The sequence below is a fragment of the Serinus canaria genome, chromosome 5, assembly GCF_022539315.1.
Source record: "Serinus canaria isolate serCan28SL12 chromosome 5, serCan2020, whole genome shotgun sequence".
Classification (NCBI taxonomy): Eukaryota; Metazoa; Chordata; class Aves; order Passeriformes; family Fringillidae; genus Serinus; species Serinus canaria.
In genome coordinates this window covers 28,653,272-28,674,972 of record NC_066319.1, presented here as the reverse complement: position 1 = coordinate 28,674,972, position 21,701 = coordinate 28,653,272, and the positions used below count along the sequence as shown (strand labels likewise).

Genomic DNA, 21,701 nt, shown 5'->3' with positions numbered 1-21,701 from the left:
AAAAATCACTTTTTGATGTTCAGAGCTAGAAACCTCTTTACTTTCTTAGTCTGTGGAGGTAAAAATAAGAATGAAAAATAAGTAAATGGTGAAAATCTTTCTGTCTCATCATGGCAAGTCACTGCTGTCAGATCTTTGCATTGTGGGTGCAGTACAATGGCAGGGGCTCTGGATCATTACATGGGAACTCTGTGGCTTTTCACTGGACATTTATACAGTTAAGTGAGGCCGTAGGGCCCAGAATAATTTTTATCCTTTGTGCAACATAATTTGAGGGAAAATTTTCCTTCTCCTGGTTGTGAGCAGTATTTCCTTCTTGGTGCTGTGTACGTAATGGCATCTATGGCATGAATGCTTCTCTTCTGCAGTGCGGTATTATATTCAGGAGTTAGAGCTCAGGTGAGATGGAGGCAGTATCTGCTGCGGCAGTATCTGCTGCTCTCTTCTCCACCCTCTGCCTTAATGTCACTCTGAAATGGGACATGTCCTGCTGCTCTGACCATGTCCTGTCTGGGACCAAAAGCCAGGGTGAGAGGAAGTAACAAATCATGGAGTTTGCTGGCTCTCTCATCTATTGATCAACTGTGACTTTTATCAGGGGCCTGCATCTCTAATTTCTCTAATACTGAATGCAGCCTGTGAGCCTGAGGCAGGCTGTCGGCATCTCCTCTCTTTAAGATGCTCTGCAAGTGCCTGTGACTGTATAAAGCTAAGTGAGCCCATGTCCTGTGGTGGGACCTGGCCTACAGCACATCCCAGGTTTCTGATCGGGGATGGGGAAGGGCCATGTGTCTGCATCATGTTTCTTTGTGACCACTGCATTGGGAAGGACTGGTATCCAACAATTACAGCATCAAAATCTATTCACGTGGGATGGCACGGGTTAAATCAGGAGCAAATACCTCAGCATATATGGCATACATGCCATACAGCATGTACATGTCTGTATTGGTTATAGGATATCCCAAAACCACAGATGGTTTAGCAGCTGGGATTCTTCCCTAAGTTCTAATCCTGGAGGGGAGGCAGGATTCAGGAAAGAACAATATGAGGCTAAACTGCTTTTCTGTGGGTATTGCAAAAAACAGGTTCTTTTGGAGAACTGTATCTGTACAGGGAGAAGGGGTTTCAAGAGAGAAACAAGGACATAGGGAACCAGATTAAAAAGCTTGCTGTGGGAGTACTAAGCAGAAGAACACGGACCTGAGCTGTGTGACACATTCCTATGTGTCTGTATTGGGGCCAAGAAGGAGCTGGTACCTAAGAGGCAGGGGAGAGGCTGTTCTTGCCACCTCTCCAAGATGCAGCAAAGCATGAAGGCAGGCAGAATTTTATGCTCTAACTTTGATCAGCAATGGCCCTTTAAGGCAGAGCAGGGCGTGCAGTATGGACACTGCCCAGTCCAAACCCAGCAGCCACGTGAACTCTCCCCAGGTGGGCTGGCACAGCTAGGCCCCCTCACCCTCCCTCAGTCAGAGGGAGTCTGATTGAACTTGCTGGCTCCCACTCACTCTGCCCCAATTTTCCTCAGGACAAATGAGAAGAACCTGTCTCCAAGTGCAAGATTTTGGGAATATGTGTCAGAGATGCCTGTCAGTTAAACATCCGTCTTGCCCTAATTTCTGGATGGAGTGCTGCAATGTCGAGTGAAATAACCTTCCAAGCTGGCTCTGGTGCAGAGGTATTTTGGCTTATGTTATTGCTGAGAGCTTTCTTTCTGATGAGCTCTTTCTGCCTCTCTGTGTTTCTGATGTCTGACTCTCTTCACTCTTCTTTTTCCCTTGGGCTGGGATGTGTGCTGTTTGCAATGCATCAGGAAGTAATACGCAATGAGAAAACTCTCATCATCTGTGCATCAGGGAGAGAATTACTGACTGAGTGCTGAGCAGTCAAGTTATTGATTCAAACCAAAGCCCAGTCTCTCTGTCTGCTGGGCTGGTTACATCCTGCTGGTTCATTGCATTTAATCGGATTCCCTGAGCTGCCACACAGAGGGGGTGAGTTAGAACCAGATCCATCTATAATGTTTGCTTCAAAATCCAGCTCTGTCTCCCCTTCTCCGTCCATGGAACAGGCAGATTCGGATGCTCTGGACATCAGCACCAAAGTGCAGCTGTACGGTGTGCTCTGGAAGAGACCCTTTGGGAGGCAGTCAGCCAAATGGTCCAGGAGGTAAGCCACAGTTGCTGAGGGATGCTCGGGTGAAACACAAAGCCTAAGGGTTCTGGGATAAGTTAAGAGACTGAGTGCTTGTCTCTTCAAGTGCAGCCAGCCAGGCAGAGGCTTGGGGTAAAACTTGGGGCATAGCTTTCCTGCTGCTCTGAGTCTGCTTCACACACGTGGCACCCCATTGTGCTCTCTTCTTTATCTGTCCAGACCTTGTGCAGTGTGCACTTCAGGGTAGTAATAGAGACTAGCTGCCTCCTCTGAATAATTATGATAGTTTCATAAAAGGGGAAGAGTCTGTTCATGTATTTTGCCCCTAAACTGCCTGACCTTTTTGTTTTGGCACTCAAAGCTCTTTGAGCCCTTCGGGTGCGAGATGGCGGGGCTGAGCTGATTGTGTGGGGGTCTGCAGTGTGTGTGTGGTCTGCAGGGGTCTGTGCACATCTCCAGTACTGCTGTGCTGCCTGACAGCAACTGCGTGCTGAGAACAGCACATGCAGACTCTTCCCTGGGGAGAAGGTGGCTCTGAGTTCTCTCCCATCTGGTGTTAGGGAGTTCTAAGCTGCTGTATGTTGCCTATCAGCAGCCAGGAAGTTTGGAGCTGAAAGGCGTTTGCTATAACCTTTAACCAAGGACAGAAGTATGTTCTATAGTACTGAAGTGGTGGGTCAGTTTTAAGTGTAGAATTGGTGTAGTACTTAATGCAAATCACTGAATCTCTGGCACTTACCTTTCGTGGGTAAGTACCTTTGCTGCAGTCTGCAGTGTAGATACAAACAATTCATTTCTAAAGCCAGCTTTCCCAGCTTTGCTCTCTGTAGTAACCATAGTGCTGCCCCATCTGTGAAGATGGCAAAGCCTGAAAAAAAAATGTTACTAGGGAAGCAGTTTTGTGTTTGTAGCAGTCTTTGACCTGTGTGTGTGTTTTATTCCCTCCCATGCCAAGAACAGCTTATTTTCACCCAGAAAAGAATTTATGCTGATGCTCCCTGCTCAGCTCCCAGATATTGATAAATAAATGAATTATGCCTGGAAACGACTGTGATTGTGTTACGGAAAAGAAATGGACAGAATAACAGAGGGGAAGATAATTTGCCATGGAGGAGGCCTTCTTAAAACGCTCTCCCTGATAAAAATTTCTTGCAGGCAAATGGCCCATCTCTGTTCCCTCTGTCATTATTTATTTAGTGCTGTTCTATTCCTAGAAGTCACCCCCACCTTCGGCAAGTGGTAAATGTTTTAGTGGTAGCAGCTGGGAGCAGAAGGGGAGGTGACTGTGGGGCAGGGGTGATGTGGAAGATTAGTTGCAAGCACAGCAGCTAAGGGTCCTGGGGGACCAGACACAGGTCAGTTAGAGGTGAACGTGGAATCTCTAGGGTTTGGAAGGAAGTGAGTACTGGGGTAAAAAGACTTGAACAGGAGGAACAATGTGCTGTTGGTTTGTTTGTTTTTATGGGAAAGACTTGCTTTAAAGTAAAACAACCTCACATGTTATTATCACAAATCATTAGGGGGAGATAAGGAGCAATTAATTCATTTCCCCCTCTTTTTTCCTATGCCCACCAACACATAGCTGGTCAAGTAAATTTTTTTATGAAAAGGAGAAGAGACGTTTCCCACTCCAGTGAAATAAAGAAAAAAGATGGACTATATCTGGATGTTATTGACGACCTGGTCTCTGATAAATGTATGTTTTACAGGAGTGCTGTACTACTCTCACTTCCAAGGAAAGTCTTTCCAAGACATGGGAGATAAAACTGACTGTAAGGAGAGGATTGATCTCATCAGGCCATCAGCCATGAAGATGGGTCTATGTGGGAGATACATGATATTTACTGGCTTGATCCCATTCATTTGGCTGTAGCAGCAATACTTCTGGAGAAACTGAGAAAAAAAGCAACTGTTTCAGGGAAGGATGGAATCTGAATAGATAGTGGATGAAGGAAAAAGTGTCCAGGCATGGTGTCCAGTATTTTGGTAATGGAAATCTCAGGTTTTGGAATTTCACAGTAGTAGAGGTTATGCAGGGAGGAGGGAGGGATAACAGAGCCTTGTTTTAGTTAGGGCCAAATCTGATGGCAACTGTGGAGGCAGCTGAACTTGACCTGGGGCAGCTGTCTGGAGCATTTTCAGTCCTTTCTTTTGCCCATGCAATGGTCTGCTCTGAAGCCCAAATATAATATTTGTGTGCTGCCTCAGGTACTGTCCAAGAGTGGGCTGGGTGCTTCTGGACCAGTGTAGCTGTGTTCATCTGCCAGGGCTGACATCTGAGCATGCTGCCTTTCATAGCTTGATTTTTGAAATGCCATTAGCAGCATCCTAATGCCTATCTCTTAAAGAAAGGGAGCTCTACTCCTAATGTGAATTTTCTTCCCTTGTAAAGAAATATCCTTCCAACAGAGAAACACCTGTCTTCTGAGTTTAGTGGTGCTTTTGAGCAGTCTAAGCTTGGGTCACTGCTGGAGTGGCTTTGGAAAAATCATATTCTCAGTCCCTTACTAACAGTCCTCCTCTTCTGAACAACTGCACCCCATTCTTCCTTCCAAGGCTTAACAAGCAATTTAGTCTCTCCTACTACAAAAGTTTTACTGGTAATGGCACCACCCTGGCACAGAGGCTGGAGTGAAATGTATAATGTGTGCACCTGCCCTGCATATGGCATGAATAGGGTGCTGTAGCTTTCCAGGATGGAAGTGGCAAATCCTTCTTTACTATGAATAATCCCAGTCCCATATGGAAGTATCAGGCTCTAAACTGTCACCATCCATGTCTGAGACTTTGGGGTTCAGTGGAACAGTGCCAGGAAGGGGCATCTCTTTGGTGGACAACTGAACATCAGAAAAGCAAGGTGATGCACAAGAAGAGAGAGAACAAAACAAAATATGCCTATATCTCTCCATAAATCCATCAGAGATGACAGGTTGGAAGGAGGGAAACACAGCACAGTTAAGAGAGAAATTTTTGTCTTTTCTTGAACCAGTCTTGTCTGTGGCATTGCAAAGCAGGCACATAACCTTATTTTCCACAGTGACTACTAACAGCCACTGTGTGTGGTCACAGGACAGATGGAAAAGATAATTGTTTGGGGCTGCTTTCTGCTCAGGACCCCCCGGGGATCACACAGCTGCAGAGCAGCGTGCGTGTGCGGCACAGGGCAGCGCAGCTCTCACACATGCGAAAGCGTGTGCTTCCCTCTGCTCCTTGTAATCCTCCTATTTTGCTGCTTGCGGTCAGGAGGCATCCTGAACCTCTTCCTGCTCCCTGCCAGGCTGGGTGTGCTCTGGCTGCCAGGGCAGGGGGCAGGCAGGAAACCTGGAGCTGTCAGGAGAGGAAGAGCAAGGGGCAGGTACTACCAGCTCTGATCTTCATGCTTATAATGATCATTTGCCCGTCGGTTTCCTGAGCTGTCCCCGGGGATGGAGTACTGGGCTGATCTAGTAAATGGGATTTGCCCCCTGTGCTCCTGGCCCAGAGAAACACCATCAGAATAAAGGACCAGGGAGACTGCTGCAGTTTTATAGTGTAACTACTTCATCTGGGCCATTGTCATGTCAAAAACTTGTACAAAGATTAGCTAATTAATTTCATTAGCCCTCTGTAATACAAAGAGCACTTATTCCACAGAGATCAGGTATCTCAATTTGTCCAGTACAGAGCTATTGTTTCTGCTTTACATCCGAATTGTTACTGTTCCGCTGCTATTCCGGTTTAATACACTGTGGTTTCAGTGGTTCCTTAGAGCAGGATCCCGCAGCAGGGATGGGTGACAAGAGCAGCTGACCACATGAATGTCTCTTGTATTACCTTGCTGCTTATGGAGTGTGGCTGTGCCAGCCTGTCTCACCTCTCACACCTTCGCTGCTGTTCTCCAAGGTTTTGAGCTCTGCCATGTTTTTAAATTGCTTCTTTTTTGGGTTCTTGTTTGTATTCAAAATCTTCCCCTGCGTTTACAGCACTCCCTTTTCTCCTGCTGACACATCTGTGCCTGATTCTGACACATGTTCAGTGTCTCAAGTCTTCCAATCACAGTCCTAACTGGGTGTCTCTCCCCATTCTCTCTTGACATCTTTTCCCTTTCTGCTCTTACTCACCTGGCTGCTGCTTTAGTCTTCAACCTGCTCTTGAGTCTTGTAACTCTCTTTATTATTTTACTTCATCCATCTTTTCACCATGCTGCATCAATTGCCCCTGGTTTGTTGCATGGAGACTTTGTCCTGAAGGACATTTAAGTGATGGTCTTGGTTGCTCTGGTGTTGCTTTCCAGGTAAAGATACATGAGGGAATATGATCTGAGCATAAATACACTATGTGCACAAGCTAACCAGATTTTCAATGTTTTTTCTTCATTACTTGCAGTGGGATTTTGTTCTCACTATTTTCTAAACTCTTATTTTGTATATTTTCATTCCAAATCCCCATATTCTCTCTCCACATCTGTGAAATCAGGGATCTAAAAGTTCATTTATCTGTGAGAGACACATCAATTTTCAGAGACTTATGCTATGTTTTGTTCTTATTTTTGCTTTGATTTTGCTTTCCATTGAAGCATAATCTATAATATGAGGATTAACAGCACTGAGCAGTAAAAGGTATGTAACAAACTAAACCCTGGCTTTAACTGGGGGATAACATTTAGATTAAAAAATCACACTGAGTTAAAGATCAATATCTTTACCTGTCTGGCAAATGTTTCTTGGGATTAGTCAGACTGAAAAGAGTGTTGAAAATCATGATTTGACTTTCTCTGTTTCATGTGGCGTGTTGACTTTTGGCATCTCTAGATTCATACTTGTGCCCACAGTACAAGTGACTGGTTCCTTGTAACTCACTGGACCAAGCACAGGCCATTGGGCAGGCAGGTTTGTTCTTTTAAGATGTTATTTCTGTATTTATAGTGCAGAAAAGGCAACACTTCTCTCTAAAAAATGAAGTCCTACTTGAACTAAACAGAGACTTGGAGAAAACAGAAAGATGCAGCCACTCAAAGGAAAACTTTCTTATACAATTAATGACCAGAGATGTGAGGGAAAATTAATCAGGAAGGCACAAGGCTGCTGTTCACAGAAGTGATGTGGACAGGAGCAACCAGGAACAAGCCTTGTCTGCTCTCTGGAGGTCTCTGATGTCTGCCTTGGCAAAGTGCCTGCTTCTTCCCACCTAAGTGGTCCAGAGCTTGAGTTTGCTGCAGACTTTGAGAAGTTTAGCATTGTTCTTATATTGCCCCAAGAGCCTGTGGTCTCTGTTTCCATGGCATTTGGCAATTTCATCTGTGTTGCCAGAGCCATAGCAGAAGAGCAAGAGACATAAGCTGATGGAAACAGTAAAGTTTTCACCCAAGTAAAATAACAATAATTCTTAATAATGATATGTATTATTTTATAATGATTATGAAAATATCTCTGTCAGCTTCAATGTCTTTCTGTAGTTTTTGAAACTAAACTGGTACCAGATTGCTGTGCTCATCTGTACTGGAGTCAGAACTTAGCTCCATCTGACAGCCCATCCACTTCAGGAGAGGACTGGGGGAACATGGGGGCACATGAAGGCATTAGAATTGTCCTTGTGGATCAGCCTCCTCGGCCTGTAGCCCATTACTAATGGTGGCTCCAAGGAATGGTGCAGGAATGCCCAGGCTGCTCAAGTGGGCAGCAGTGCCTGTGGAGGTCTTCTCTTAATCCCTCCCAGAAACAGGAGGGTTTCTTGGGAATGTTCTCATTATTCACAGAAATGCCTTATCCTTTCCAGCTTCTTCATGATTACTTGTCCTCAGAACCACATGAAAGTGATTTACACAGCTGTGTTTTGTGAAATGTAAAAAGGCATTTTTAAATAATTTTTTACCTTCTTTCCTTTCACTTTCTTTCCAAATCCCTCTTTCTCATGTCAGAAAATATGTACAGAACAGAACAATACATTTTCTTTGTCATTTACTCTTTTGAAACTTCCCTACTACACTTGTCCCCATTTTTTTTTCAGCTGCTCTTCATAATATTTGAGTGCTGCAGAGATTTAGACCAGATTGAAACTAAGTCAGCTATCTCTTCCCTGTACCGCTGCCTGCAGAGTACGTGCAACCTCAATTTTTGAAGAGAGGAGGAGCCCTCCCAGGGGCATTTCAAAAATCCAAATAAGTTAAAGGTGGCACTCCTTTAATCATAATTTTGAGGACACACTCAAGTAAGTTAGAGGCTTGGCTTACAGAAGCTGTGGTATTTTGTGGTTACTATACAGTGATCACCAGAGCATACCTAAGGTTAAGTGAGCAGAACAAGGCCTATCTTAATGTTACACGTGAGAGAAAAAAAGAATTCCATTTCCTTTGTAGTTGTGAAGGTCAGTGACAGGAGAGTTTGCCAGGTGCTCTGCTTAAAAATATCTCTCAAATTTATTTCTGCTCCAGAGTGCTTTGGTGTCTAATTTTTGCCTCAAGAGTCACTTGGGGATGCTAGGCTGTGATTCTCTGTTAGACTGGAAACACTTCCCTCTGGCTTGTGCTGAGATGGGAGGGAAGAGGGTGGCAGACAACATATTGCAAAATAAGCATTTAGTTGGTCTTAGCCCACACAAGAGACCCTTGAATAAAAGAGCAGCTTTCTCCAGTAGGTTAAATTCAACATGTGAGCTAGAGAGGGCACACACGTAGGGGTGCCAAAAGTCTGTGGTCCTGTCTGAGGCACAGAGTGCTGTCCCAGTGCCCTGAGAGATGTGGTTTGCCCTCAGCTCTGGTGGGTGCCTGCTGGGGTGAGCTGCAAACACAAAGTACCTCAACTTGGCACTTGCTGTTAAGCATGAGCTCTTGGCTGTGAGCAGAAGTGAGGCACCTCACCTTAGTCTTAGTGGGAGTAGTAAACTCTCCTGCTCAGAAAGCAGCTTTAGTTAGGTGGGGATTTTCTTGCTGTGAACCACAACCTCCGTTTCACCAGACTGTATTTCCCTTCTCTGTCTTAAAGATTCTTCATCATTAAGGAAAGCTTCCTGCTATATTATGCCGAGAGTGAGAAGAAAAGTTTTGAAAGCAATAAATACTTCAACATCCATCCCAAGGTGAGCAGTGTTTGCACAAGGAGGGAGTTATTCTGTTTCTAGCATTCTCTCCCCCTTCCTCCATGGGCCCAGCAGGTGATGAAGAGATAAATCCCAGACATCTCACAAGTCCAGGGAATCCTCAAAAAAGAAAGAATCATGTTGGTACTTTTTCAGAATATTTAATGATTCAGCAGACATATGACTTCTATTTTTTTTTTATCTGATAGTAGATATATTCCCTTATTTTCATAATCTAATCAACTAATCTTGTGGCTATAAAAATAATGTTGGCAAAGCCAGTGGTGGGGCTAAGAGCTCCATTTGGCTCTTTTTCCTAACCTGTACTTGCACTTGGCAGCTGCTGATGGCCCAGCTGCCCTCAGTACCTGAGTGCCCACTGTAGCTCCACAGGGGACCCTGTGATCTGAGCTGCTTTTGACCTTTGTAGTCACTGCAGGCTGAGGTAGCACATGAGCTTCTGAAGGTGCTGATTCCACCCATCCTTGTTGTCACAGCCAGGTGCCTGCCTGCCCCACACAGCACTGTGGGGTTTGACTGCTGACAGAGACTGCAATGGATGCACAGCCTCTCTCATGATACCACACTGACTCTGAAACATTTGCTCCTCTTGGAAATCACTTCCGACTTGATGAAACAGTTTCTGCTTCCATGTTCTAGCGAATAGCTTTCCCTCCATGCTGAAGGCAGGTCTGCCATCCTTACCCCCTTCCAGATACTGGCTGAGGGTTTCCTGGTGGTGATGAGGGTCCCTCTGCTTTGTAGGAACTGTGTGTATTGCACCTCCCGGGGTAGCCAAGGCAGGAAGGGGCCAACAAAGTGACTGAAATTTCTGCTCCTGGTTGGTTGGAGCTCCTGGTTAGTTGATAGTTATACTTGATTTTTCTGACTGATTATAGTGCTCTGGTTTATCTCCAGGGTGTCATACCCCTGGGAGGCTGCATTGTGGAGCCCAAAGAAGAGGCCAACATGCCCTATGCCATAAAGATCTCTCATGAAGACTTCCACGTAAGTAGATTTCTTTCCTCTAAAGACCTCCAAACACCACAGAACAGGTTAATGCTGATGAGCAGAGCTGGACTGGCAGACTTTTCCCTCCCCACCAAGGTATGCCTACTCTCTCTGGACAGACTATCCTGAGGGCAAGGGTGACTTAGCATCCCAAGTTCCCTCAAGACTTTGCTGCTGCTGCTGCTGTTGCTGCTTGGACAACCAACAAGGAAACTTGCACTTTCTAACCCCAGGTTTTATGATACTAGCAGACCAGTGGACAGGTTTTTAAGAGCCTTAGAGCCCATGTTGCCCTATCAGTGTTATTCCAGCTGTGACTGCTGTGTGCACACTTCCCAGTGTGTGGTAGGCCTAGGTTGTATTTGCTCCCCTGTGATGCTTCTTGTGGAGGTGGAAGGCTGTGGTGGGCTCTGCTCCTACCACAACTTCATGCCAGGAATGCACAGAGGTGCATAAGGCACCAGCCTCTCTAATCTGGGCTTTTTTCCCCTCCCCTCCCCTCTTCCAGGGTAACATTGTTCTAGCAGCTGAATCAGAGTTTGAGCAGGCTCAGTGGCTGGAGATGCTACAGGAGTCTGGAAAAGTGTAAGCTCCTTTCTATTCCTTATTTACTTTGATCTGCTCTGTTGGTGTATAAAGGATAAAGAGGAAGGGCTGTGGGGAGTCAGACAAGCTTCTCAAAACCAGTGAGAGCTTTACTTGCCTCCTGGACACATCCTTACTCTAAAGGGGAGTGCTCTAAAACTGATGCAAAGCTTCCCATGTTGTTGTGCAGTGTGTCTCTCTGCTCACCACCCCAGGCTGTCATCTGCAAAATGCTGATACACTGAGTTCCATCTGCTATCCCTCTCTTGTGCCTCAGAGATGTGGGAACCCTCCCAGTCCGTTTTGTGTGGGAAGCAAGGTTTGCAGGCTTGATGGAAGTGGGGGTCAGACAACCTCTCTGTATGAATTTGGGGTAAAGTAAGAGCAGAACAGGCAAGGAATGAAGCTAGTGAGCAGCTGCCTATGTGTCTCTATGTCCTGCTATGAGCAGGGACCTCACCAGCACAGTTCTGATCAATAACAGTAGCTGTGATGCAGTTCTGTGTCCCTGGGGTGTGCATTCCTTCTGTCCAGATCTGTGGGTGCTCAGGCTGTGCAGCAGCAGGATTTGGCCTCTCAAAACAGTTTTATTGTGAAATGCGGAGATGGCCTAAATCCCAGGAGAGGCAGTGTTAGCAAAGCATTTCCAGCTCACCTGCAGAGGTGAGAGGGTTTGATTACTGTCTGCATTCAGTACTGATTCACACTCTGCTGAGAATGCTGGACAGATTTGCTGTTTGTTGGCCTCCAGCTCTGCAATCCCCCAGCACCCAGGAGCCTGACAGTGCAATGAGCAGCTGTCCTGCAAACCAGAGCAGGCTCCTTCTAAATTTCAGCAGATGCAGGAAGAGATAATACTAAAACAGGGATTTGACTCTCCCAAATGAGATACAGGAACTTCCTGGGTTTGTAGAGCAGAGCCTACCATTCAGCTCTGAGGCTTAAAGCAATGAGCATTTTGCTCTGCCCTTCCTGGCTGCATCACATGTGTGGTCTCTTATCACTGTAGGGACAGAAGCAGTTTAACTTGTAATATACCAGTGTGTGCAGGTATGTGTACATGTTAAGGCAATATCTCAGTTAATTTCAATGTTGTGAGGCTCAAAATGTAGATTTTTAATTAATGGGGAACCTAATGTTATGGTGGATCAGCCCAAGCCAAGCTCTGTGCTGCAAGCTCTGTGTTTGGCTGTGGTGCTGGGGCAAGCTATTCTCTCCATGGCAGTGTATGAACTCCAACACTAAGCTGTCCATGACATTTCATGGGAGTAGGAGTCCTGTGGACACAAGACCCAAGGCAGAGGTCTGCCACCCCCTTGGCACAAGCAGCCTTGGCCACTGCAGAGGAGAAGTGACAGACACAGAGGTAGCCCTGGAGCAGTTTGGAGATTTTTATTGAATAGCCCAGGTCCACACTTGGCTTTGCCAATGTTAGGATCAATTATTGTCACGGGCAATAATTTGGGAGCAAGTTTATCTATCAGGTGTGTATGGGAGGGAAGGAGGAGGGCAGCACAACTCAGGACAGGTATGCACAAATAAGTCCTGCATTGCTGCATTTGTCACAGAGCCAGCCTTTTCTCTAGCCCATGCTTTAATATTCCAGCAGTAGCATTTAAAACAGAAGCTAGAAGTGGCTGCTATCATACAGCAGACCACCTGCACCTAGTTGAAAATCCACCTGAGACAACTTTCCTCCCCTCTGTGCTTCTGTTCTTGCATCAGAGAGTGGTGCAGCCCCAGTGCCAGTCTCATCAGTGTTGAAGGTAGCCTGCATGTGAGGAAAAGCACAGATTATGTGATTTAACAGGGTCAGGTTGGGAGCTAAACAGCAGTCAGAAAGGACAGCATGGGCCAATAAATTAATCTGCAGTGAATAGAAAAGCTAAAAGAATACCGCTGATTATTCTAGGCATTCTGTTATTGTATTCTTTTGTTCCTAAATGAAGATTGTACTGACAGTGGCACTGCAGCACTTAGCTGGGATCATCCTGCTGTTTCCATAATTATTTAAAGTTGACCAAAAAAACCCTAAAAACCCCAAAAACTTACAAACAAACAACTTTTTTGAAAAAAAGAAAAAGGAGAAAAAAAAAGCCCAACTCCAAAACAAACTCCATAGACTGAGATATGGACATAGGCAAAGGAGGAAAACCAAATCCAGGCTGGGAAGTATCCTCTGTCCTTTGTTTCAATTTTGTCCACTCCCTTTTTCCATCTGGGGTGGATCATGTGTATGTGCCTGCACAACTCATTGCTTCCACTATCAACATGCTTGGTGATCCCTTCAGTTCTTCACTCCTTTCCAAGCCTCCTGCCCTGGTAGGGAAATGGCTTATTCAATGCAGAGGGGAACTGATGGCATCCCCACACTTCCAAAATGTTGTGGCTTAGACTTGCCACACTTGCCAGATTGTGAAAGCTTTTTGGAAATGCACACAGGCCTGACTCCCAGACTGCCAGGCTCTCTTCCCATGCAGAGAGGCTTTGCTGCTGCTGGTAGGGGAGAGGGGCACACATAACCTCCCTCTGTCCATAGCAGCATTCCCTGAGCTGGTACAAAGTAAACTTGGTGGGCAATGCAGGAGAAAAAAAAAAGTAACATAGTACTTACATCCTGCAGACTACAAAGTGCTAAGTGTCTCCAAAAATTGGCTGTGAGTGCTACCCAGAAAGGTAAAATGCAGTGAAAACTAAAGAGATATTCCCAGTGCTGCAGAGGGACTGGAACAGACAGTGATTGAGGTGTATATATGATGGAGATTCTCTACAGCTTTGGGTTTGTTTTGGTTTGGTTTTTTTTTTTTTCAGTCAGGGGCTTTCTACTTGTCCTATAAGCCTTCCTGGCCCTGTGCTTTCCAATACTTTAAGCAATGCAGCTTTATCTGATGGAAACTCACTTGGAAAGAAATAAAAAATAGAAGAAGCTCTTGCTTGCCCCTCAGCTGAAGGTACCTCATAGCCTGGTACCTCCCTGTAGCTGTGGTTACACCAGCACTGGTTCCAGCAGATGTAGGAATAAAAGCTTAAATGCTACATGGTGAACCAATTTCATTTTCAAAGTCACACAGCAGTGGGTGCAGTCATCTTTGAGTAATAGACAGGGAAATGTCTTGTTAGTCTGGGAAGGGAGGGAGCACTGAAAAGGTGAATCTGTAAACAGACACCTTAAAGGCTACAGATGTTTTGATACTCTCCATGTAATCATATGATAAACTCTGCCGTTGCCCCCACTCCCATCTTGACCTGTTTGCTTCTCTGGGATCAGATTTGTCCTGTAACAGGGAATGTTAGTGAGAAAACACATTCACACCCACATATTCTCACTGAAGATGAAGATGTCTACCTGTGGGCAAAATAGCACCTTTTACATTAGTGTTCTAATTTCCTTTCTACTTTAGAAATAGCCTCATTAGCTGACAAGAAACACATATATCTGCAAAGAGCGTGGGCTGCTGGAGCTGTGAGCTGCCTGCTCCCTGGGGTGGTGTGTGTTTAATTTATTCATCTGGATTTTATAAGAGACAAAGTGCAGCTTGCCTTGAAATCGGAGCTTGCCAAATTAACATTTTCCAAAAAGCTACAATTTCAAATTGTTAACAAAGAGGCCCAGTACAGGAAGCTTTATAGATATTTAAAAAGATCCCTTAGGATTTAACAGAGATGGCAGAATTTCTGGGCAACAATTGCTGTTCCTGTATACATATCTATATAAGCATATTGGAATCAATTTTAGGTATGTTTTAATGTTATGCATTTTATATGTTTAGATTTTTTTCTAATGAAACATGAATAGAAGTTAGCAGCAAACTCCATTTCTGGTTCTATTTTTGGTTTTAGTGTGTGCTTGTCCTTGATGTTTAATATCTGTATTAAAGCCTAGCCTGTCTGTGAACTCAATTGCTAATGGGTATCTGCTCCACAGGCCCTTTTTTTAGCTTTGCTTCATAAAATGTTTAAGAGACCTTGAGATCCTCTGGCCAGTGCCCCTACAGTAACACAAGGTGCTCTTTGAATATGCCTGCTTCCTTTAACATTCCCTATTTGCTAGCATCTTGTCTGGCTTTTATCTCTGGTTCTTCATTGTCAGGATAAAGCATTTGACTCAGTGTAGGGCCAGACAGCAAGTCCTAGTGGCTTACAACTTTAGCAGAGGAGGGGTTGATTGCTTCCAGGATGTATAATGGATACCAGAAAGACTGAAGGTAAAAGGCCACAGGAAGGATTCAATAAGTGGTTGAAGTCTGAAGGGATAGAGTGACTCTAACAACAAAAGGAAATGCTGCAGAAGACAGTGTTGCTGGAGGTGGGAAGTTACTAGAGTTAAATCTAAAATCTGGTTCCAAAGTCTGTCATTTAAAGGGTTCCAGGTACATCCTGTTACAGTTGAAGGCTGTGAATGTGCTGGATTGGTCTGGAGAGTCCTCAGAATTAAGTTCAGTATAAAAATCTCCAAAACACTGGAAAAAACATTTTAATAGCAGTGAAGTGTTGACATATAGCCCATGTAGTAAAAAAAAAAAAAAAATTAATGAGTGCCAGGGAAATCTCTCCAATTTGTTTGTGGAGAAAAATTTTAGAGAATCATGGTCCCAGCTGATAAGAGTCTGCATGTTTGAATTCCTTGGCAGTTTGCTAGGCTGAGTCCCCTATCCTAGTCTGTGGGACCCTTAGCTCTCTCACATAGCCTGCTTTGTGTCTGCTCTCCCTAGGACCTGGAAGAATGCCCAACTGGGAGAAGCCATGATCGAGAGCCTGGAAGCTCAAGGACTACAGCTGGCCAAGGAGAAACAGGAATATTTAGGTAGGAAACTCTTACTTTGAAAAACCAAAAAGGCCAAAATAGTAATTTTGCTTTTCCTGGAGTTGTCATTGTGGTCAAGCCAAGCAGCTACAGGTTTTCTCTGGATGAAGCTTTTGAGTAGTCAGCAGGTGAAATTCAGGTCTGAAGGGAGTCAAAACATGCAAAAGTTAAGGTGGGATCTGGACATTTGTGTGGAGTGTGAAGGAGGAACGTGCTTTGCCCAACATGCTGCAGTCCTCCGTGGCTCATCTGTACAAACATTTGCCACCCCTGAGAGGTTTGGATGTGCTGGTTTCAGCTGCTCACAGGCAAACAGACAATACCTTTGTCTCCCTCAGTCAGACAGGACTGATACTTCTGAGGTTGGTCAGAGCTTTTCATACATGGGTTTTCTTCACCTAGCTGGTGTTTTATTTGGTCTTACTCTAATTGATCTTTGTATTTGCTGACACTGTTAATTTTGGAAGTGGGAGCATTTACATAGGCTTGTTTGAGGTATCTAATGGCAGTGGCTAATTTGTCAGTGCTCCCTCTGTAGACAGTGGAGAAAGAACAGATGCACCTGAAATAATCTGGTTACGAAGAGAAGTAGATTGTGTAATCCAACCCCCTGTTTAGGAACCAGCCTCTGCATGGCCTGATACCTTGGATGCTCTGACTGCCTTGGGAGTTCCAGTCATCTCTTCCCTGCATTGCCTATAGGAAGAGCCAAGGGAGAGCAGCCCTTTAAACCCAGATGCCCTCTAAGTTACAGCATTCCCCAGGTCTCAGAGAACTTCTGACCTGGGGGCTGCGGGTCACAGGTGTGGGCCCAGTGACTTGTCTGGAGAGTTACCTGCTTTAAATAAGATAGCAGAAATTTGGGTGCTTCAGGTTGGTGATGCCTTGAGCAGGGGCTCATGCTATTTACTCCTAATTGTCAAGCCACTGGAGGAATCTTAAGGAGCTTTTGGCATTTCTGCATCCACGCTGATCAGGGCTGATCTCAGCATATGGTCTCACATGTAGCAGTGATCATAGCTCATGTCTCAAGGCATGTTTACTCTGTCCATCTGAACATCATTCACCCACGTGAGGTGATGGATGGGCTTGTACGTGAGGCAGGCACGGAGAAATGGTTCCACACTTGACAAAGGAATAACAGGGATGCTGAGAGGAGGACCTGAAGGGACACAAACAGGAGGAAAATTAGATAGAAACAGGAAAATTTCATCAAAACATTATTTTGCAACCACCAGAGCAAATGAAAGGGCTTTAAAGACTAAAGAGTATGAAAAAAGAAAACGTGGTGGAGAAATAGAAGAATACACATTCTGTGGCAAACAGGAGATATTTGGAATATCAAATATGTATCTCCCTGGCTTCTTTGGTCCATGACAAGAACATTCAGAGCTGGTCAATTGTCACAGTTGGTTACTTTCTTTTGACATGAACTATTTCTATATAAGTGCTAAGCTTCTGCCTCATTAGCCTTACCTTCGATGATCTGTGTCCATCCTGTAGTCAAGCTTTGAGGTCAGGCACTGTTCCTGGAAGGAGGTCAAAGCTCTCTGTGGAAACACTGCTCTAAGGAATGTCGTGAATCCACACTGAGTTATTTTCCACCCAGCTGGGATCCAGGTTTCACTGTCAAACATGGACATTACAGAAGCCCATCAGGTCCAGGGCTTGGGCCCCCCAAGAGAGACAGAAGAGGGAAGGTGGGAGAGCCTCTGTAATTACAGTGCATCTGTGCTGGGCTCTGGCCAGGGGGAAGAGGGAGAGAGTGGGAAAGAAAGGCAGCAGTGGTGCTCAGCAGAGCTTTGGTAATGTAACACTATTTCTGTGGCACCAGGAGCTCTGCTTTGGGCAGGAGGTAGAGGTAGCATTCCTCCTAGAAGTAGTATATAGCATATATACATATATACATATACATACATATATAGCATATAGCATTCCTCCTAGAAGTAGGAATCCTGCCAACAGCAGTAGCCTTGTCAGGTCCTCAGTACCAGGGAAACCAGTAACACCTCACTCACCTGACAAGAGGAAGACAGAAGTGCTCCAGTCAATCTGCCCCTGCTCCCATGGCAGCTGGGTGGCAGAGCTGAGAGCTAAGCCCGACTCTTGACCACGAGAAGCGTTTCTGTCTGGGTTCCTGTAAGCCTGGCTCAGAGCTGCCCAGGGCAGAGCCTCTGAGCTTGGAGCTGGTACAGCAGAGGTGCAGCAGGCTGCAGGGTGAGGACCAGAGCACAGCCTCTGCTGGGCAGGTGTGTATTCAGTGGACAAGAGCAACTGACATTGAGGGGAACTGCTCTGTGCAGCAGAAGCTTTGTGGCTAAGTTAGGGATTGATTTCTGGGCTTGGCTGGGACATCCCAAGGTGACAGTAGGGAGTTGGCAGTGGTGCCCAGAGGCCAGGGAGAGGATGATGGGCTAGGCAGGTGAGGATGGGGCACTGAGCTGCAGGAAAACTGACTGCTGCTACATGTTGTGTGACCCTCTGCACCCTCTTTCTGTATCTTGTTCCTTATCTGTGAAGCAGAGATAAGAATATTTTCCTTACTCAGCTGGAGGATGGTGAAGGATGGTTCATTAATGCTCTTTAAGAACATTGAGAAGAAACCTTAGAATGAGTACAAAGCAATATGCTTGTTTAGTTGATTAAGTTATTTGGCAGAGGGAAGTTATAGAACATCCCATTAGTGCCATCTCAGCCCTTGGAGCCTCCCAGACAGATACACACAAAAGAATAGGGAATGCTGCATTTTCAAGCTTCAAAAAGTCAGTGTTTCTTGTTTGTAAATATCCTGAGGATATAAAATGCTTTTCTCTGTTCTTGGACTTCTTTTGTGTGCTTGCAGATAAACTAATGGAAGAAACAGAAGAGCTATGTTTGCAGAGGGAGCAAAAAGAGGTGAGTTCATCACAAGCCAGTTTCCTTCAACTGCCATGTTGAAGAGAACTGCTGGGAGGTTGGCACTTGTTGCTTTGAAGGCATGTCAGTGTTCAGGGAGAGAGGCTTGTGGAGGCACAAGAATCTCCAGCCAAGCTCTTGGTCCTGTGGATGAAGAGAGGAATAAGACCTGTGCCGTGAGGTGGGTCATGGAGTGTGTATTCCTGCTCCCTTTCCCTGTTACTTTCCATGCAGCAGGTTTGTCTTTTTGACTCTAGGAGGACCAGGGAGGAGGATCAAATGAAATTCATACTCACTCATGGATTGAATTACACAAGTGTTATTTGGCAGATTCAGGAAGATTGTGGCAATTAAGACCCATCTCCACAGTTAGAAAGCAAGTAAACAAACATTGTTCTAGCATAGAGATACGGTTGTGAGAAACAAGGAGCACAAAAAACATTGTGATTTGTTCTTTGGACATAACAGAGAGGGGGAGAATAAAAAATGTTGTAGTAGGGAAAAATCAAGAGAGCACTCCCTTAAATGTGACTGTTATACCTTAATTTACCTTAGAATAGAATGGTTTGGGTTGGAAAGGACCTTAAAGATCATCTTGTTCCTACTCCCCTGCCATGGGCAGGGAGGCAGGGAGGGACATCTTCTACTAGGCCAGGTTGCTTTATCAAGTTTATAGCTATTTTTCAAACTATTCCTAGCTTATAATTGCCTAACATAATAAAAGTAGTACATCCTTATATTTACTGATCCAAATCGATACCAATTTTTATAGCACCATCATAAAGCCATGGCAGGATAGCTGTGCAAATGGATTGTCCTATCACACTGTTGGAAAGTCTGCATGGATATGGACCACTGTGTAACAACATTGCAAAGTGCCTCATGCTCTTTTCCAGTTAATCCAGAATGACTGCTGCCTCTCCTTAGGAAAAGATGGCAATGCTGACCTAGGCTTCTCAGGCCTATATTTTTCTTGCATACATTTCTGTAGAGCTAAAATCTAAAATTGGCTTGGGCACTTGCTTAGGGCTAAGCTCCTTTTGCCTTTGCAGAGAGACATCTCCCTCTGGTGAGATGGTGAGGTAGCCTGCTGCACAGCCAACAGCCACGGTGGGGGGAAATGACCTTGTATGAAGATCTTGGAACAAATCTCTGCTCTTCCAAAGCCATGCATAATAACTCCATTGCCCACAAAGAACAGATGAGGCTGGGTTAGTTTGAAGGAATTTGGTGCTGTGAAGGACTGAATGCAGAGCTCACTGAACAGTGGTTTGACCCTCTGGGAGCCTGAAGGCTTCAGAGCAGTATGTTGGGAAAGCAGCTCAAACTGTGTACCTGCATCATGGAGTAAGAGTCTTAGTATGAATTTATTCAGTGCCATCACTGTTCTGTGACTGGCATGGGCCTGTAGCAGGAGTTCTGCACAGCAACTATGGCTGCAAGGGGACCTGACCCGGAGAGGGACCCTTGCTGAATTTTGGTTTTATCAGCACAAATATGGTGACAGGCTGATTGAACTGTGCAAAGCTATAATTGAATAGTTTGTGTTTTCCTGCCCCAGTGGGGGTGAGAAGAAAGGCTGAGCTGGTAGAAGTATGACACTTCTACCCACACTAGCCCCACAGAAATTGTGGAGCTGCTGCATTCTGAGGCTGTGTGGCTTTTCTGTGTCTGTATGGGTGGGTGCTTGAAAATGGTACATACAAGTAAGCCCAGCATTCCCTGGGAGTTTTGGACCTTCTGTATATGTGTGGCTGAGCTGACCTGTGCAGGGAGCATGTCTGAGATTTCCAGGTACTTGGTAACCTGGCTGGGACTTCTGGATGTCTGAAAATCCTCAAGCAACCTCAAATCCTTCTAATTGCCCCAGGACAAAAGTGTGGTGGAGTCAGACACCCTGTAGCTCTACACAGCTTGGGTTAAATGCCATGTTAAAAGTCCCAGGTGCTGTTAGCAGGGAAGCCTCTCCTAACTGTGTTGGCAGAGTACATTCCTGTCTTCTCTTTTGGAGCAGGAACTCGAGCGTCTGAACCAGATCCTGGAAGCAGAGAAGCAGCGTTTTGAAGAGGTGGTGCGGGAGCTGCGGCTGGAGCAGGAGGAGATCCGACGGTACGCAGGGCAGGGAAAGGACACAACTCCCACTCCGGGCAAAAGTACCACTGTGGTGGTGAATCCAAACAGTCTGGTTTGTGCATGTAGGAAGGAGATGCTGCATTGACCAAAACAGGAATGGCTGGGGGCTCTTTACCTGCATTTGCTATTGATTGTGGCCAATAGAACACAGCTTAGCTTCATTTTGCACTCAGGTCTCCAGAAATTTAATGTTAAAGTGCTGGGACACAAGCAACCCCCAGTTTAGTTGGGGTAGCATGGCGAGGGACAGGTGCAAGAGACGATTTCAGAGAGGCAATTAGTTCAGCTGACTGAGCAGCTATGTGGGTTCCAGACACCTGGATCTGGTTTTCCACCATCAGCTGAATGACGATAAATGTAAGATGATGTTGCCTTACCAAGATTAGTCTTGTAATTTTTGAAGTTAACTATGCAAAATATTAGCAGCAAATGTACTTAGAAGGATCCAAGTACTTTGCCCCAAGTGTTGAAGGAACATTTTTTACTATCACTCTCTTTTAATTTTTCTTTTTTTCTCCCTAAGTAAAATCTCAGAAAAGCCAGTGTGATTTTGCAAATCATTTTTGCTCTCACAGGCTCTGCTTAGATATGATTGCTGTGTCTGAGCTCTTTCAGTTACAACCATGGCCATGCCCTTGCTGGAGAAGCACAGTAACTCTTGGGTTGGGTTTGATGATCAGGAGGCACAGTGAAGTTCCTGGACACCTGTAGTGTGTCCAGGGGAGGATGTGATGCTTTCTGGCAAACTTCTGGCTCTCCAGGACCGGCTATACCAGCTGATGGTTGCAGGTCCTGCACCAGGAGAACCACAGCCCGCACAGCCTGGGCACGGTCTGCAGGGCTGTTGTTCCCCTGCAATAGCTGCCACCCTTTTTGCTTCTTTAGGGAGCTGGAGCTCACAGCCCGCTCCCTTAAAGGAGTGGAGGAAGAGAAGAAAGAGTTGCGAAGCCTGACAGAGTCCTTACAGAACACCCTGGAGGTGAGTGACTGCTCCTCCCCTCTGAGTGACAGCATTTGGGCCTGAAAGCAATGCTGTCACATGGCACGAATCCAGCATCTGCTA

The 21,701-nt window shown here is 45.4% G+C and overlaps 1 protein-coding gene across 3 annotated transcripts in view; it reads left to right on the top strand.

Moving 5' to 3' along the window:
• The window catches only part of PLEKHD1 (pleckstrin homology and coiled-coil domain containing D1), a 32,091-nt gene that overhangs the window by 1,782 nt on the left and 8,608 nt on the right, over positions 1-21,701 (top strand). The window contains exons 2-11 of one of the 3 annotated variants that reach the window (XM_030239807.2): positions 1,532-1,681; positions 2,075-2,172; positions 8,143-8,343; positions 9,117-9,210; positions 10,129-10,218; positions 10,730-10,806; positions 15,519-15,610; positions 18,453-18,505; positions 20,520-20,614; positions 21,524-21,617. In XM_030239807.2, coding sequence (XP_030095667.1) covers positions 10,180-10,218; positions 10,730-10,806; positions 15,519-15,610; positions 18,453-18,505; positions 20,520-20,614; positions 21,524-21,617 — 450 coding nt within the window. In that variant the 5' untranslated portion in view covers positions 1,532-1,681; positions 2,075-2,172; positions 8,143-8,343; positions 9,117-9,210; positions 10,129-10,179. Of the gene's footprint in view, positions 1-1,531; positions 1,682-1,816; positions 2,173-8,142; positions 8,344-9,116; positions 9,211-10,128; positions 10,219-10,729; positions 10,807-15,518; positions 15,611-18,452; positions 18,506-20,519; positions 20,615-21,523; positions 21,618-21,701 lie in introns of all 3 variants that reach the window. The other 2 variants (XM_050975712.1, XM_050975713.1) reach the window with 2 other exon arrangements.